Below are 18,267 nucleotides of genomic sequence, written 5' to 3' on the forward strand. Positions count from 1 at the left end.
CACTGACCCCGTCTCTACCAATATCCACCTAGTTTAACACACTGACCCCCCCACTATCACTACCCACCTAGTTTAACACACTGACCCCCCCACTATCACTACCCACCTAGTTTAACACACTGACCCCCCCACTATCACTACCCACCTAGTTTAACACTGACCACCCCACTATCACTACCCACCTAGTTTAACACACTGACCCCCCCACTACCACTACCCACCTAGTTTAACACACTGACCCCCCCCCCACTACCACTACCCACCTAGTTTAACACACTGACCACCCCACTATCACTACCCACCTAGTTTAACACACTGACCCCCCCCACTATCACTACCCACCTAGTTTAACACACTGACCACCCCACTATCACTACCCACCTAGTTTAACACACTGACCACCCCACTACCCACCTAGTTTAACACACTGACCCCCCCCACTATCACTACCCACCTAGTTTAACACACTGACCCCCCCCACTACCCACCTAGTTTAACACACTGACCACCCCACTATCACTACCCACCTAGTTTAACACACTGACCACCCCACTATCACTACCCACCTAGTTTAACACACTGACCCAACCACTACCACTACCCACCTAGTTTAACACACTGACCCCCCCACTACCACTACCCACCTAGTTTAACACACTGACCCCCCCGCTATCACTACCCACCTAGTTTAACACACTGACCACCCCACTACCACTACCAACCTAGTTTAACACACTGACCCCCCCACTACCCACCTAGTTTAACACACTGACCCCCCCACTATCACTACCCACCTAGTTTAACACACTGACCACCCCACTACCTACCTAGTTTAACACACTGACCCCCCCCACTATCACTACCCACCTAGTTTAACACACTGACCACCCCACTACCCACCTAGTTTAACACACTGACCCCCCCACTATCACTACCCACCTAGTTTAACACACTGACCCCCCCACTATCACTACCCACCTAGTTTAACACACTGACCCCCCCACTACCCACCTAGTTTAACAAACTGACCACCCCACTATCACTAACCACCTAGTTTAACACACTGACCCCCCCACTATCACTACCCACCTAGTTTAACACACTGACCACCCCACTATCACTACCCACCTAGTTTAACACACTGACCACCCCACTATCACTACCCACCTAGTTTAACACACTGACCCCCCCACTATCACTACCCACCTAGTTTAACACACTGTCCACCCCACTACCACTACCCACCTAGTTTAACACACTGACCCCCCCACTATCACTACCCACCTAGTTTAACACACTGACCACCCCACTATCACTACCCACCTAGTTTAACACACTGACCCCACCCACTACCACTACCCACCTAGTTTAACACACTGACCCCCCCACTATCACTACCCACCTAGTTTAACACACTGACCCCCCCGCTATCACTACCCACCTAGTTTAACACACTGACCACCCCACTACCACTACCAACCTAGTTTAACACACTGACCCCCCCACTACCCACCTAGTTTAACACACTGACCCCCCCACTATCACTACCCACCTAGTTTAACACACTGACCACCCCACTACCACTACCCACCTAGTTTAACACACTGACCCCCCCACTACCCACCTAGTTTAACACACTGACCCCCCCACTACCCACCTAGTTTAACACACTGACCACCCCACTACCCACCTAGTTTAACACACTGACCCCCCCACTATCACTACCCACCTAGTTTAACACACTGACCCCCCCACTATCACTACCCACCTAGTTTAACACACTGACCACCCCACTACCACTACCCACCTAGTTTAACATACTGACCCCCCCACTACCACTACCCACCTAGTTTAACACACTGACCCCCCCACTATCACTACCCACCTAGTTTAACACACTGACCACCCCACTATCACTACCCACCTAGTTTAACACTGACCACCCCACTATCACTACCCACCTAGTTTAACATACTGACCACCCCACTACCCACCTAGTTTAACACACTGACCCCCCCACTATCACTACCCACCTAGTTTAACAAACTGACCACCCCAATATCACTACTCACCTAGTTTAACACACTGACCCCCCCACTATCACTACCCACCTAGTTTAACACACTGACCACCCCACTACCCACCTAGTTTAACACACTGACCACCCCTCTATCACTACCCACCTAGTTTAACACACTGACCCCCCCACTATCACTACCCACCTAGTTTAACACACTGACCACCCCACTACCCACCTAGTTTAACATACTGACCACCCCACTATCACTACCCACCTAGTTTAACACACTGACCACCCCACTACCACTACCCACCTAGTTTAACACACTGACCCCCCCACTATCACTACCCACCTAGTTTAACACACTGACCACCCCACTACCACTACCCACCTAGTTTAACACACTGACCCCCCACTACCCACCTAGTTTAACACACTGACCACCCCCACTATCACTACCCACCTAGTTTAACACACTGACCCCCCCACTATCACTACCCACCTAGTTTAACACACTGACCCCGTCACTACCAATATCCACCTAGTTTAACACACTGACCCCCCCACTATCACTACCCACCTAGTTTAACACACTGACCACCCCACTATCACTACCCACCTAGTTTAACACACTGACCCCCCCACTATCACTACCCACCTAGTTTAACACTGACCACCCCACTATCACTACCCACCTAGTTTAACACACTGACCCCCCCACTACCACTACCCACCTAGTTTAACACACTGACCCCCCCCCACTACCACTACCCACCTAGTTTAACACACTGACCACCCCACTATCACTACCCACCTAGTTTAACACACTGACCTCCCCCCACTATCACTACCCACCTAGTTTAACACACTGACCACCCCACTATCACTACCCACCTAGTTTAACACACTGACCACCCCACTACCCACCTAGTTTAACACACTGACCCCCCCACTATCACTACCCACCTAGTTTAACACACTGACCACCCCACTACCACTACCCACCTAGTTTAACACACTGACCACCCCACTACCCACCTAGTTTAACACACTGACCCCCCCACTATCACTACCCACCTAGTTTAACACACTGACCACCCCACTATCACTACCCACCTAGTTTAACACACTGACCACCCCACTACCACTACCCACCTAGTTTAACACACTGACCACCCCACTACCCACCTAGTTTAACACACTGACCACCCCACTATCACTACCCACCTAGTTTAACACACTGACCCCCCCACTACCCACCTAGTTTAACACACTGACCCCCCCACTATCACTAACCACCTAGTTTAACACACTGACCCCCCCACTATCACTAGCCACCTAGTTTAACACACTGACCACCCCACTATCACTACCCACCTAGTTTAACACACTGACCCCCCACTACCCACCTAGTTTAACACACTGACCACCCCCACTATCACTACCCACCTAGTTTAACACACTGACCCCCCCACTATCACTACCCACCTAGTTTAACACACTGACCCCGTCACTACCAATATCCACCTAGTTTAACACACTGACCCCCCCACTATCACTACCCACCTAGTTTAACACACTGACCACCCCACTATCACTACCCACCTAGTTTAACACACTGACCCCCCCACTATCACTACCCACCTAGTTTAACACTGACCACCCCACTATCACTACCCACCTAGTTTAACACACTGACCCCCCCACTACCACTACCCACCTAGTTTAACACACTGACCCCCCCCCCACTACCACTACCCACCTAGTTTAACACACTGACCACCCCACTATCACTACCCACCTAGTTTAACACACTGACCCCCCCCCACTATCACTACCCACCTAGTTTAACACACTGACCACCCCACTATCACTACCCACCTAGTTTAACACACTGACCACCCCACTACCCACCTAGTTTAACACACTGACCCCCCCACTATCACTACCCACCTAGTTTAACACACTGACCACCCCACTACCACTACCCACCTAGTTTAACACACTGACCACCCCACTACCCACCTAGTTTAACACACTGACCCCCCCACTATCACTACCCACCTAGTTTAACACACTGACCACCCCACTATCACTACCCACCTAGTTTAACACACTGACCACCCCACTACCACTACCCACCTAGTTTAACACACTGACCACCCCACTACCCACCTAGTTTAACACACTGACCACCCCACTATCACTACCCACCTAGTTTAACACACTGACCCCCCCACTACCCACCTAGTTTAACACACTGACCCCCCCACTATCACTAACCACCTAGTTTAACACACTGACCCCCCCACTATCACTAGCCACCTAGTTTAACACACTGACCACCCCACTATCACTACCCACCTAGTTTAACACACTGACCACCCCACTATCACTACCCACCTAGTTTAACACACTGACCACCCCACTACCCACCTAGTTTAACACACTGACCCCCCCACTATCACTACCCACCTAGTTTAACACACTGACCCCCCCACTACCCATCTAGTTTAACACACTGACCACCCCCACTATCACTACCCACCTAGTTTAACACACTGACCCCCCCCACTATCACTACCCACCTAGTTTAAAACACTGACCCCCCCACTACCCATCTAGTTTAACACACTGACCACCCCCACTATCACTACCCACCTAGTTTAACACACTGACCCCCCCACTATCACTACCCACCTAGTTTAACACACTGACCCCCCCACTACCCATCTAGTTTAACACACTGACCACCCCCACTATCACTACCCACCTAGTTTAACATACTGACCACCCCACTATCACTACCCACCTAGTTTAACACACTGACCCCCCCACTCTCACTACCCACCTAGTTTAACACACTGACCCCCCCACTACCCACCTAGTTTAACACACTGACCACCCTACTACCCACCTAGTTTAACACACTGACCCCCCCCCCATCACTACCCACCTAGTTTAACACACTGACCCCCCCACTACCCACCTAGTTTAACACACTGACCCCCCCACTACCCACCTAGTTTAACACACTGACCCCCCCACTACCACTACCCACCTAGTTTAACACACTGACCACCCCACTATCACTACCCACCTAGTTTAACACACTGACCCCCCCCCACTATCACTACCCACCTAGTTTAACACACTGACCACCCCACTATCACTACCCACCTAGTTTAACACACTGACCACCCCACTACCCACCTAGTTTAACACACTGACCCCCCCACTATCACTACCCACCTAGTTTAACACACTGACCACCCCACTACCACTACCCACCTAGTTTAACACACTGACCACCCCACTACCCACCTAGTTTAACACACTGACCCCCCCACTATCACTACCCACCTAGTTTAACACACTGACCACCCCACTATCACTACCCACCTAGTTTAACACACTGACCACCCCACTACCACTACCCACCTAGTTTAACACACTGACCACCCCACTACCCACCTAGTTTAACACACTGACCACCCCACTATCACTACCCACCTAGTTTAACACACTGACCCCCCCACTACCCACCTAGTTTAACACACTGACCCCCCCACTATCACTAACCACCTAGTTTAACACACTGACCCCCCCACTATCACTAGCCACCTAGTTTAACACACTGACCACCCCACTATCACTACCCACCTAGTTTAACACACTGACCACCCCACTATCACTACCCACCTAGTTTAACACACTGACCACCCCACTACCCACCTAGTTTAACACACTGACCCCCCCACTATCACTACCCACCTAGTTTAACACACTGACCCCCCCACTACCCATCTAGTTTAACACACTGACCACCCCCACTATCACTACCCACCTAGTTTAACACACTGACCCCCCCCACTATCACTACCCACCTAGTTTAAAACACTGACCCCCCCACTACCCATCTAGTTTAACACACTGACCACCCCCACTATCACTACCCACCTAGTTTAACACACTGACCCCCCCACTATCACTACCCACCTAGTTTAACACACTGACCCCCCCACTACCCATCTAGTTTAACACACTGACCACCCCCACTATCACTACCCACCTAGTTTAACATACTGACCACCCCACTATCACTACCCACCTAGTTTAACACACTGACCCCCCCACTCTCACTACCCACCTAGTTTAACACACTGACCCCCCCACTACCCACCTAGTTTAACACACTGACCACCCTACTACCCACCTAGTTTAACACACTGACCCCCCCACTATCACTAGCCACCTAGTTTAACACACTGACCACCCCACTATCACTACCCACCTAGTTTAACACACTGACCACCCCACTATCACTACCCACCTAGTTTAACACACTGACCACCCCACTACCCACCTAGTTTAACACACTGACCCCCCCACTATCACTACCCACCTAGTTTAACACACTGACCCCCCCACTACCCATCTAGTTTAACACACTGACCACCCCCACTATCACTACCCACCTAGTTTAACACACTGACCCCCCCCACTATCACTACCCACCTAGTTTAAAACACTGACCCCCCCACTACCCATCTAGTTTAACACACTGACCACCCCCACTATCACTACCCACCTAGTTTAACACACTGACCCCCCCACTATCACTACCCACCTAGTTTAACACACTGACCCCCCCACTACCCATCTAGTTTAACACACTGACCACCCCCACTATCACTACCCACCTAGTTTAACATACTGACCACCCCACTATCACTACCCACCTAGTTTAACACACTGACCCCCCCACTCTCACTACCCACCTAGTTTAACACACTGACCCCCCCACTACCCACCTAGTTTAACACACTGACCACCCTACTACCCACCTAGTTTAACACACTGACCCCCCCCCCATCACTACCCACCTAGTTTAACACACTGACCCCCCCACTACCCACCTAGTTTAACACACTGACCCCCCCACTACCCACCTAGTTTAACACACTGACCCCCCCACTACCACTACCCACCTAGTTTAACACACTGACCACCCCACTATCACTACCCACCTAGTTTAACACACTGACCCCCCCCCACTATCACTACCCACCTAGTTTAACACACTGACCACCCCACTATCACTACCCACCTAGTTTAACACACTGACCACCCCACTACCCACCTAGTTTAACACACTGACCCCCCCACTATCACTACCCACCTAGTTTAACACACTGACCACCCCACTACCACTACCCACCTAGTTTAACACACTGACCACCCCACTACCCACCTAGTTTAACACACTGACCCCCCCACTATCACTACCCACCTAGTTTAACACACTGACCACCCCACTATCACTACCCACCTAGTTTAACACACTGACCACCCCACTACCACTACCCACCTAGTTTAACACACTGACCACCCCACTACCCACCTAGTTTAACACACTGACCACCCCACTATCACTACCCACCTAGTTTAACACACTGACCCCCCCACTACCCACCTAGTTTAACACACTGACCCCCCCACTATCACTAACCACCTAGTTTAACACACTGACCCCCCCACTATCACTAGCCACCTAGTTTAACACACTGACCACCCCACTATCACTACCCACCTAGTTTAACACACTGACCACCCCACTATCACTACCCACCTAGTTTAACACACTGACCACCCCACTACCCACCTAGTTTAACACACTGACCCCCCCACTATCACTACCCACCTAGTTTAACACACTGACCCCCCCACTACCCATCTAGTTTAACACACTGACCACCCCCACTATCACTACCCACCTAGTTTAACACACTGACCCCCCCCACTATCACTACCCACCTAGTTTAAAACACTGACCCCCCCACTACCCATCTAGTTTAACACACTGACCACCCCCACTATCACTACCCACCTAGTTTAACACACTGACCCCCCCACTATCACTACCCACCTAGTTTAACACACTGACCCCCCCACTACCCATCTAGTTTAACACACTGACCACCCCCACTATCACTACCCACCTAGTTTAACATACTGACCACCCCACTATCACTACCCACCTAGTTTAACACACTGACCCCCCCACTCTCACTACCCACCTAGTTTAACACACTGACCCCCCCACTACCCACCTAGTTTAACACACTGACCACCCTACTACCCACCTAGTTTAACACACTGACCCCCCCCCCATCACTACCCACCTAGTTTAACACACTGACCCCCCCACTACCCACCTAGTTTAACACACTGACCCCCCCCCACTACCCACCTAGTTTAACACACTGACCCCCCCACTACCCACCTAGTTTAACACACTGACCCCCCCACTACCCACCTAGTTTAACACACTGACCCCCCCCCCACTACCCACCTAGTTTAACACACTGACCCCCCCACTACCCACCTAGTTTAACACACTGACCCCCCCACTACCCACCTAGTTTAACACGCTGACCCCCCCACTACCCACCTAGTTTAACACGCTGACCCCCCCACTACCCACCTAGTTTAACACGCTGACCCCCCCACTACCCACCTAGCTCCCCTCAGCCTCACTCACTGTTCCAACTCAGATACACACACAGACCACTCACTGCTCAGCCCAGTAGCTCTCAGACCGGAGCACCTTCAACCTGTCTGGCCCCAGCGTTCCGCTAGCGGAACTCCTCCCACATTCCACTGAAAAGGCAGAGCGCGAAATTCAAAAAATATTTTTGAGAAATATTTAACTTTCACACATTAACAAGTCCAATACAGCAAATGAAAGATACACATCTTGTGATTCCAGTCAACATGTCCGATTTTTAAAATGTTTTACAGCGAAAACACCACATATATTTATGTTAGCTCACCACCAAATACAAAAAGCACAGACATTTTTCACAGCACAGGTAGCATGCACGAAACCAACCAAACTAACCAAGAACCAACCAAACTAACCAAGAAACAACTTCATCAGATGACAGTCCTATAACATGTTACACAATAAATCTATGTTTTGTTCGAAAAATTTGCATATTTGAGGTATAAATCAGTTTTACATTGCAGCTACCATCACAGCTACCATCAAAAATAGCACCGAAGCAGCCAGAGTAATTATAGAGACCAACGTGAAATACCTAAATACTCATCATAAAACATTTCTGAAAAATACATGGTGTACAGCAAATTAAAAACAAACATCTTGTGAATCCAGCCAATATTTCCGATTTTTTAAGTGTTTTACAGCGAAAACACAATATAGCATTATATTAGCTTACTACAATAGCCTACCACACAACCGCATTCATTCATCAAGGCACGTTAGCGATAGCAATAGGCACGTTAGCAATAGCGAATAAACCAGCAAAATATATTAATTTTCACTAACCTTCATAAACCTTCATCAGATGACAGTCCTATAACATCATATTACACAATACATATATGGTTTGTTCGAAAATGTGCATATTTAGAGCTGAAATCCGTGGTTACACATTCTGAAAACTTAGCAACTTTTTCCCATAATGTTCGGATATTTTTCTGACACTCACCTATTCTGACCAAATAACTATTCATAATCTTTACTAAAAAATACATGTTGTATAGGAAATGATAGATACACTAGTTCTTAATGCAATCGCCGTGTTAGAATTCTAAAAAGAACTTCATTACGATATGCAGCTTACGTTATTGCGAGAGAGACCCCAAAATCTGGGCGCTAACTAAAAGTAAACATGTTCGACAGATATATGAAATACCATCATAAATGGGTCCTACTTTTTGATGATCTTCCATCAGAATGTTGTACAAGGGGTCCTTTGTCCAGAACAATCGTTGTTTGGTTTTAGAATGGCATTTTTCCCTCTCGAATGAGCAAGCAAAACTAGCTAAGTGGCGCTAAGCTCTCCTTCATCACCAAACGCAAAGAACGCAACACGCCTAAACTCCCGAAAAAATTTCAATAATCTAATAAAACTATATTGAAAAAACATACTTCACGATGATATTATTACATTTATCAAATAAAATCAAAGCCGGAGATATAACACGTCTATAACGAATGCTTTTCAGAAGCCAATACTGGTGACCTTTATGCGCTTCCTGAACAAAGGAATTCTGGGGTCATGTCATTCCAAGCTGTCTCTTTTGACCATAGAAAGAGCTAGAGACCCCATTTCACCTCTCACAGCCTATTGACATCTAGTGGAAGGCGTATGAAGTGCATGTATACTAATAGAATTCAAGCAAACGATTAGGGAGGCCCTGGAACAGAGCCTGGATTTCAGATTTTTCACTTTCTGACAGGAAGTTTGCTGCAAAATGAGTTCTGTTTTACTCACAGATATAATTCAAACGGTTTTAGAAACTTGAGAGTGTTTTCTATCCAATAGTAATAATAATATGCATATTGTACGAGCAAGAATAGAGTACGAGGCCGTTTAAATTGGGCACGATTTTCCCCCAAAGTGAAAATAGCGCCCTCTATCCTCAACAGGTTTTAACTATTCTAGGCCTTGAATGGAAAAATTATCTGTCTGGTGTTTATGTACACGTTCTTCTCTCTCAGCAAGGTACCAGAAGATTAAAGCAGCGTTACTGCCCCCAGGAGGCCGAGGCCGGGACTACGGATCAGTGGGTCAGGACTGTGTGTCAAACTACTCAGTGACTATGATTATAGGAGACAAGCAGTGTGCCGCTTCTCCCACTCTCAGTTGTGATGGTAGTGGTCCATCTATCACCAGTCACACTGACCCACAGCGCCCCCTGCTGGATGGATGGCAGCTCCACTCATATCACCAGGACTCTCTTACAAGGAGGCAGCGTCACCAGCACCAAGCTATGTACCACCAGGACCAGGAACCGTCTCTGAGGGGCTGCACCAGTCTGCCTCCGCCACGCAACAAGTCTGTCTTCAACAAGTTCTTTGGGAAGAAAGACTGAAGCTGTTATCAATCAATCACATATTTCTCGTACTTTTCTTTTGGCATTTTCTTAAAACTGCATCATTGTCGGTTAAGGGCTTGTCAGTCAGCATTTCACTGTTGTTTTCGGCGCATGTGACAAATAAAATTTGATTTGATATTTCTGAAGTCCTTTTTACTTTCACAGTCCTTTCTTGTCCTACAGCTGAGTTATAACGGACTGAAGTTATCATCGTAGCAGCACGTCTGAACGCCGAGGTCTTGAGTTGGCTATGCGTGGGCTGCTGTACTCTGTATTTTTACTCAATAAGGATTGGAAACCAAGCAGGCTTTGTGTATTAATGTGTGGTGCTCATTAAATGACACCTGCTACATACAGTAGCTAATCTATTTGTGTTCGAACCATCCATGTGTGCTGGTAGTTTAGGATGTGTGTGTGAGGTTTCACAAGATTTGATATCTTATGGAGACTAATCATCCTTCTGTTGGTTGACCTGTGTTGACCTGTGTTGACCAGTGTTGACCTGTGTTGACCTGTGTTGACCAGTGTTGACCTGTGTTGACCTGTGTTGACCAGTTGATTGACCTGTGTTTTCTATCATGTGGACTGCTGTGTTTTTACTGCCTTGTATATTATCTTGCAGTTTTAAAGCTGATTTCCTGCAATTTGCCTTTGCTTATATCATGTTCATATTATTCTTTATTTTTGGTTTGGGGCCCCCTGGAGGTTGAGTCCCCTTGGAGGTTGGTGGCCCCCTGGAGGTTGGGGCCCCCTGGAGGTTGGTCCCCCTGGAGGTTGGTGGCCCCCTGGAGGTTGGGGCCCCCTGGAGGTTGGTGGCCCCCTGGAGGTTGGTGGCCCCCTGGAGGTTGAGCCCCCCTGGAGGTTGGGGCCCCACTGGAGGTTGCTGGCCCCCTGGAGGTTGGGCCCCCTGGAAGTTGGGGCCTCCTCGAGGTTGGTGGCCCGTGCCCTGTTGTGCCCGTTCGGTAATCCATCCCTGGAGTTTCTCTCAGTACTGAGACAAGCATTTTGCTACACCACAATAACACCTGCTAACCATGTGTATGTGACCAATAAAATTGGATTTGATAATACAGCAAACCACAGTCACCTCTATTATTTAACTCCATGATTAAAAAACTAAAATTTCTTATTTGTTAAAATGCAATTTCAGGCTTAAGGGTTGGGTTAAGGGTTAAGGTTAGATTTAGGGTTGGGAGTTAGGTTAGGGTTAAGGTTTAGGGAAAAACAGATTTTTGAAAGGGAATAAATGTTTTCTCCCCAAAAAGTCCTAAAAATACAGGTAAAACCAGCTGTGTGTCCTGGATAATAGTGGGCCCCGAAATGACACCCTTGACACCCTTGATAAAGATGAGCAATAATAACTGCATAAAACAATTCAAAAACTGAGCTAGATTGTATGCAAAAACAAAAAAGGGAAATTCTATTTTTTTACACTAATACAATTGCTCAGAAAGAGATTTTGTTTAAAACCCTCTTAAGGATCTCTACAGAAACGGCGGATCCTTAGTCGTCTTTTTTCGCAAAAAGGTCAAAATGATTGATACCCCTGTTGTCAGTACATTTCAATTTAATTAAAATTACTTTATTGGCATGACTTAACAATGTACATATTCCCAAAACGTACATATTGCCTTTCAATACCTAACCTTGCGATGATAATGTCAATGAGCCGTTTTCTAAAATGCTTTACTAGTTGGAGAACACATTAGGAGGGATCGTAGACCATTCATCCATGCAGAATACTTACAGACCCTTGATATCCTTCTTCTGCGATTATGGAATGCCCTCTTCTATTCAAACCACCACTTTTCAACGGGTTTTCAGTACGGAGACTGAGATGGCCATTGCAAAATGTTGATTTTTGTGGCCAAATAACCATTCATTTGTGGATTTTGATGTGTGCAGAGGCAACCAGTTTTTTGGCCCAGGACCAGTGGAGCAAAAGAAGCCCACAGCTACTGTAGAACATGGTGGTGGATATTTAATGTTATGGGGATATTGGCCCGCTATTCACTCACTATTGACCCGCTATTCATTCACTATTGACCATGCTATTCACTCAATATTGACCCACTATTCACTCAATATTGACCCGCTATTCACTCACTATTGACCCGCTATTCAAATCAAATCAAATGTATTTATATAGTCCTTCGTACATCAGCTAATATCTCAAAGTGCTGTACAGAAACCCAGCCTAAAACCCCAAACAGCAAGCAATGCAGGTGTAGAAGCACGGTGGCTAGGAAAAACTCCCTAGAAAGGCCAAAACCTAGGAAGAAACCTAGAGAGGAACCGGGCTATGAGGGGTGGCCAGTCCTCTTCTGGCAAGAAGCCGGGTGGAGATTATAACAGAACATGGCCAAGATGTTCAAATGTTCAGAAATGACCAGCATGGTGAAATAATAATAATCACAGTAGTTGTCGAGGGTGCAGCAAGTCAGCACCTCAGGAATAAATGTCAGTTGGCTTTTCATAGCCGATCATTAAGAGTATCTCTACCGCTCCTGCGGCCTCTAGAGAGTTGAAAACAGCAGGTCTGGGACAGGTAGCACGTCCGGTGAACAGGTCAGGGTTCCATAGCCGCAGGCAGAACAGTTGAAACCGGAGCAGCAGCACGGCCAGGTGGACTGGGGACAGCAAGGAGTCATCATGCCAGGTCGTCCTAAGGCATGGTCCTAGGGCTCAGGTCCTCCGAGAGAGAGAAAGACAGAGAGAATTAGAGAGAGCATACTTAAATTCACACAGGACAACAGATAAGACAGAATAAGTACTCCAGATATAACAAACTGACCCTAGCCCCCCGACACAAACTACTGCAGCATAAATACTGGAGGCTGAGACAGGAGGGGTCAGGAGACACTGTGGCCCCTTCCGATGATACCCCCGGACAGGGCCAAACAGGAAGGATATAACCCCACCCACTTTCCCAAAGCACAGCCCCCACACCACTAGAGGGATAACTTCAACCACCAACTTACCATCCTGAGACAAGGCCGAGTATAGCCCACAAACCACTATTCACTCACTATTGACCCGCTATTCACACAATATTGACCCGCTATTCACTCAATATTGGCCCGCTATTCACTCACTATTGACCCACTATTCACCCGCTATTCACTCACTACTGACCAGCTATTCACTCACTATTGACCCGCTATTCACTCACTATTCACCCGCTATTCACTCACTATTCACCCGCTATTCACTCATTATTGACCCGCTATTCACTCACTATTGACCCGCTATTCATTCACTATTGACCCGCTATTCATTCACTATTGACCCGCTATTCATTCACTATTGACCCGCTATTCACTCAATATTGACCTGCTATTCACTCAATATTGACCCGCTATTCACTCACTTTTGTCCCGCTATTGACCCACTATTAACTCGTTATTGACCCACTATTCACTCGCTATTGACCCACTATTTACTCACTATTGACCCGCTATTCGTTGGTGGTGGAGATCAAAGAAATGGTGTGGTGGAGGTGTGTCTACAGATACACTGTATTAATGGAGGTGTGGTGGAGGTGTGTCTACAGATACACTGTATTAATGGAGGTGTGTCTACAGGTACACTGTATTAATGGAGCTGTGGTGGAGGTGTGTCTACAGATACACTGTATTAATGGAGGTGTGTCTACAGGTACACTGTATTAATTGAGGTGTGGTGGAGGTGTGTCTACAGATACACTGTATTCATGGAGGTGTGTCTACAGGTACACTGTATTAATGGAGGTGTGTCTACAGATACACTGTATTAATGGAGCTGTGGTGGAGGTGTGTCTACAGATACACTGTATTAATGGAGGTGTGTCTACAGATACTCTGTATTAATGGAGGTGTGGTGGAGGTGTGTCTACAGGTACACTGTATTAATGGAGGTGTGTCTACAGGTACACTGTAGTAATGGAGGTGTGTCTACAGATACACTGTTTTAATGGAGGTGTGGTGGAGGTGTGTCTACAGATACACTGTATTAATGGAGGTGTGGTGGAGGTGTGTCTACAGATAGACTGTATTAATGGAGGTGTGTCTACAGGTACACTGTAGTAATGGAGGTGTGTCTACAGATACACTGTATTAATGGAGGTGTGGTGGAGGTGTGTCTACAGATACACTGTATTAATGGAGGTGTGTCTACAGGTACACTGTATTAATGGAGGTGTGTCTACAGATACACTGTATTCATGGAGGTGTGTCTACAGATACACTGTATTAATGGAGGTGTGTCTACAGATACTCTGTATTAATGGAGGTGTGGTGGAGGTGTGTCTACAGATACACTGTATTAATGGAGGTGTGGTGGAGGTGTGTCTACAGATAGACTGTATTAATGGAGGTGTGTCTACAGGTACACTGTAGTAATGGAGGTGTGTCTACAGATACACTGTATTAATGGAGGTGTGGTGGAGGTGTGTCTACAGATACACTGTATTAATGGAGGTGTGTCTACAGATACACTGTATCTAATGACAATCAATATGGACCATCAGTAGTACTAATGACAATCAATATGGACCATCAGTAGTACTAATGACAATCAATATGGACCATCAGTAGGCCTGATAACAATCAATATGGACCATCAGTAGGACTGATAACAATCAATATGGACCATCAGTAGTACTAATGACAATCAATATGGACCATCAGTAGGCCTAATGACAATCAATATGGACCATCAGTAGGCCTGATAACAATTAATATGGACCATCAGTAGGCCTGATAACAATCAATATGGACCATCAGTAAGCCTACTAACAATCAATATGGACCATCAGTAGGCCTAATGACAATCAAACAGGTTTTTAACATTTTTGATAATTTAATAAAAATAAAAACTGAAATATCACATTTCCATAAGTATTCAGACCCTTTACTCAGTACTTTGTTGAAGCACCTTTGGCAGCGATTGCAGCCTCGAGTCTTCTTAGGTACGACGCTACAAGCTTGGCACACCTGTATTTGGGGAGTTTCTCCCATTCTTCTCTGCAGATCCTCTCAAGCTGTCAGGTTGGATGGGGAGCATTGCTGCACAGCTATTTTCAGGTCTCTCCAGAGATGTTAGATCGGCTGCCACCACAATGCTTCACCATAGGGATGGTGCCAGGTTTCCCCCAGACGTGATGCTTGGCATTCAGGCCAAATAGTTAAATATTGGTTCTCATGGTCTGAGAGTCTTTAGGTGCCTTTTGGCAAACTCCAAGTGGGCTGTCATGTGCCTTTTACTGAGGGGTGGATTCCATCTGGCTTCTCTACCATAAAGGCCTGATTGGTGGAGTGATGCAGAGATGGGAGAACCTTCCAGAGGAACAATCATCTCCACAGAGGAACTCTAGAGCTCTGTCAGAGTGACCATCGGATTCTTGGTCAACTCTCTGACCAAGGCCCTTCTCCCCTGATTGCTCAGTTTGGCCAGGCGGCCAGCTCTAGGAAGAGTCTTGGTGGTTCCAAACTTCTTCCATTTAAGAATGATGGAGGCCACTGTGTTCTTGGGGACCTTCAATGCTCCAGACATTTTTTTGTACCCTTCCCATGATCTGTGCCTCAACACAATCCTGTCTCAGAGCTCTAGAGACAATTCCTTCGACCTCATGGCTTGTTTTTTGCACTGACATGCACTGTCAACTGTGGGACCTTATATAGACAGGTGTGTCTTTCCAAATCATGTCCAATCAATTGAATTTACCACAGATGGACTCCAAATCAAGTTGTAGAAACATCTCAAGGATGATCAATGGAAATAGGATGCACCCGAGCTCAATTTCGAGTCTCATAGCAAAGAATACTTACGTATATAAGTTATTTCTGTTTTTTATTTTTAATAAATTAGCAAACATTTATAAAAACCTGTGGGGTATTTTGTGTAGATTGCTGAGAACTTATTTTATTTAATAACATTTAGAATAAGGCCGTAACGTAACCAACGTGGAAAAGTCAAGGGGTCTGAATAGTTTACGAAGGCTCTGTATTATTTAATTCCATTCTTTAACTTTAGATTTGTGTGTATTGTTGTGAATTGTTAGATATTACTGCACTGTTGGAGCTAGGAACACAAGCAGTTTGCTACACCCGCAATAACATCTGCTAAATATGTGTATGTGACCAATAAAATTGGATTTTGATTTGATTTAAACAGTTAACGATCAAGATATATACACACTACTACTAGGCTTTAAACAGTTAAAGGCATAAACAGAGAATAAACAAATAATACAGTGTGTAATCTGAAAGGATCACTTTATCAGGTGGAAACAAAATCAACGTTTTATCAACTCTCACGTCACTGCATACAGTTCCAAAACAGTCCATGCAGGTAGGCTTGTACAGTACTCTAATTAATGCAATAAGAAATATACATTGATTAGGAGGCAATCCAGAGAATTTTATTGTTTAAGTGGTTGTTTCTTCATGTTGAACATGAATAAGCCATTAGGTTTATAGTGATCCATGTTAAACAGTGATCCATGTCAAACTGCATGAAGCCCGTTCTCAGTTTGACAAGGTGAATACTTCAAGTGGTAAGGCCTCATAGAAGAGTTAGTGCACCAGCTATAACAGTCTAGTCCTGGAACATGGTACAGAGTGCTGGCCAACATCCATCCATCAGCGTGGGTCTAGTTCATCAGGGTGGGTCTAGTTCATCAGGGTGGGTCTAGTTCATCAGGGTGGGTCTAGTTCATCAGGGTGGGTCTAGTTCATCAGGGTGGGTCTAGTTCATCAGGGTGGGTCTAGTTCATCAGGGTGGGTCTAGTTCATCAGGGTGGGTCTAGTTCATCAGGGTGGGTCTAGTTCATCAGGGTGGGTCTAGTTCATCAGGGTGGGTCTAGTTCATCAGGGTGGGTCTAGTTCATCAGGGTGGGTCTAGTTCATCAGGGTGGGTCTAGTTCATCAGGGTGGGTCTAGTTCATCAGGGTGGGTCTAGTTCATCAGGGTCTAGTTCAGGGTGCTGCTGTGTTTTCTGAATGCCCTTCATGAATTTCCACTGACCTTGGATAACTTCTACCTACTTAGGCACTTTGCTTGAGACAGTCCTTTAGAGCTGACACAACCTCTGGTAATATAACATCTCTGTTCTCCTTGGTGACCTGAGAGAGAGTAGGGAAGGCCGGGGGGTAGGGAGAGAGAGAAACACACAACCAAAGATGTTTAAGAGATACCACAGCAGCAAGAGTGTAGTGTTCCTGACGGATGGAACCAGATCTAACACTGTTAATATAACTAACATTAATCCTGATGGATGGATCTGGTTTAGTCACGCATGATTTCATGTTTAATCCCCACAATGCTTTACGGTAAAAGGATAACGGTATCTACCATGCT

General features: G+C 46.5%; 2 protein-coding genes across 13 annotated transcripts in view; one reads left to right on the forward strand and one right to left on the reverse strand.

Moving 5' to 3' along the window:
- The window catches only part of LOC139569908 (uncharacterized), a 215,956-nt gene extending 204,888 nt beyond the window's left edge, over window positions 1–11,068 (forward strand). For all 10 annotated transcript variants that reach the window (XM_071391238.1, XM_071391246.1, XM_071391242.1 and 7 more), the window contains one exon: window positions 10,554–11,068. In XM_071391238.1, the coding sequence (XP_071247339.1) occupies window positions 10,554–10,927 (374 nt within the window). In that variant the 3' untranslated portion in view covers window positions 10,928–11,068. The remainder of the gene's footprint in view (window positions 1–10,553) is intronic.
- A 6,099-nt stretch (window positions 11,069–17,167) lies between these two features.
- The window catches only part of ntpcr (nucleoside-triphosphatase, cancer-related), a 38,276-nt gene continuing 37,176 nt past the window's right edge, over window positions 17,168–18,267 (reverse strand). For all 3 annotated transcript variants that reach the window (XM_071391250.1, XM_071391251.1, XM_071391252.1), the window contains one exon: window positions 17,168–18,032. In XM_071391250.1, coding sequence (XP_071247351.1) covers window positions 17,955–18,032 — 78 coding nt within the window. In that variant the 3' untranslated portion in view covers window positions 17,168–17,954. The remainder of the gene's footprint in view (window positions 18,033–18,267) is intronic.

Source organism: Salvelinus alpinus, chromosome 3 (assembly GCF_045679555.1).
Source record: "Salvelinus alpinus chromosome 3, SLU_Salpinus.1, whole genome shotgun sequence".
NCBI lineage: Eukaryota > Metazoa > Chordata > Actinopteri > Salmoniformes > Salmonidae > Salvelinus > Salvelinus alpinus.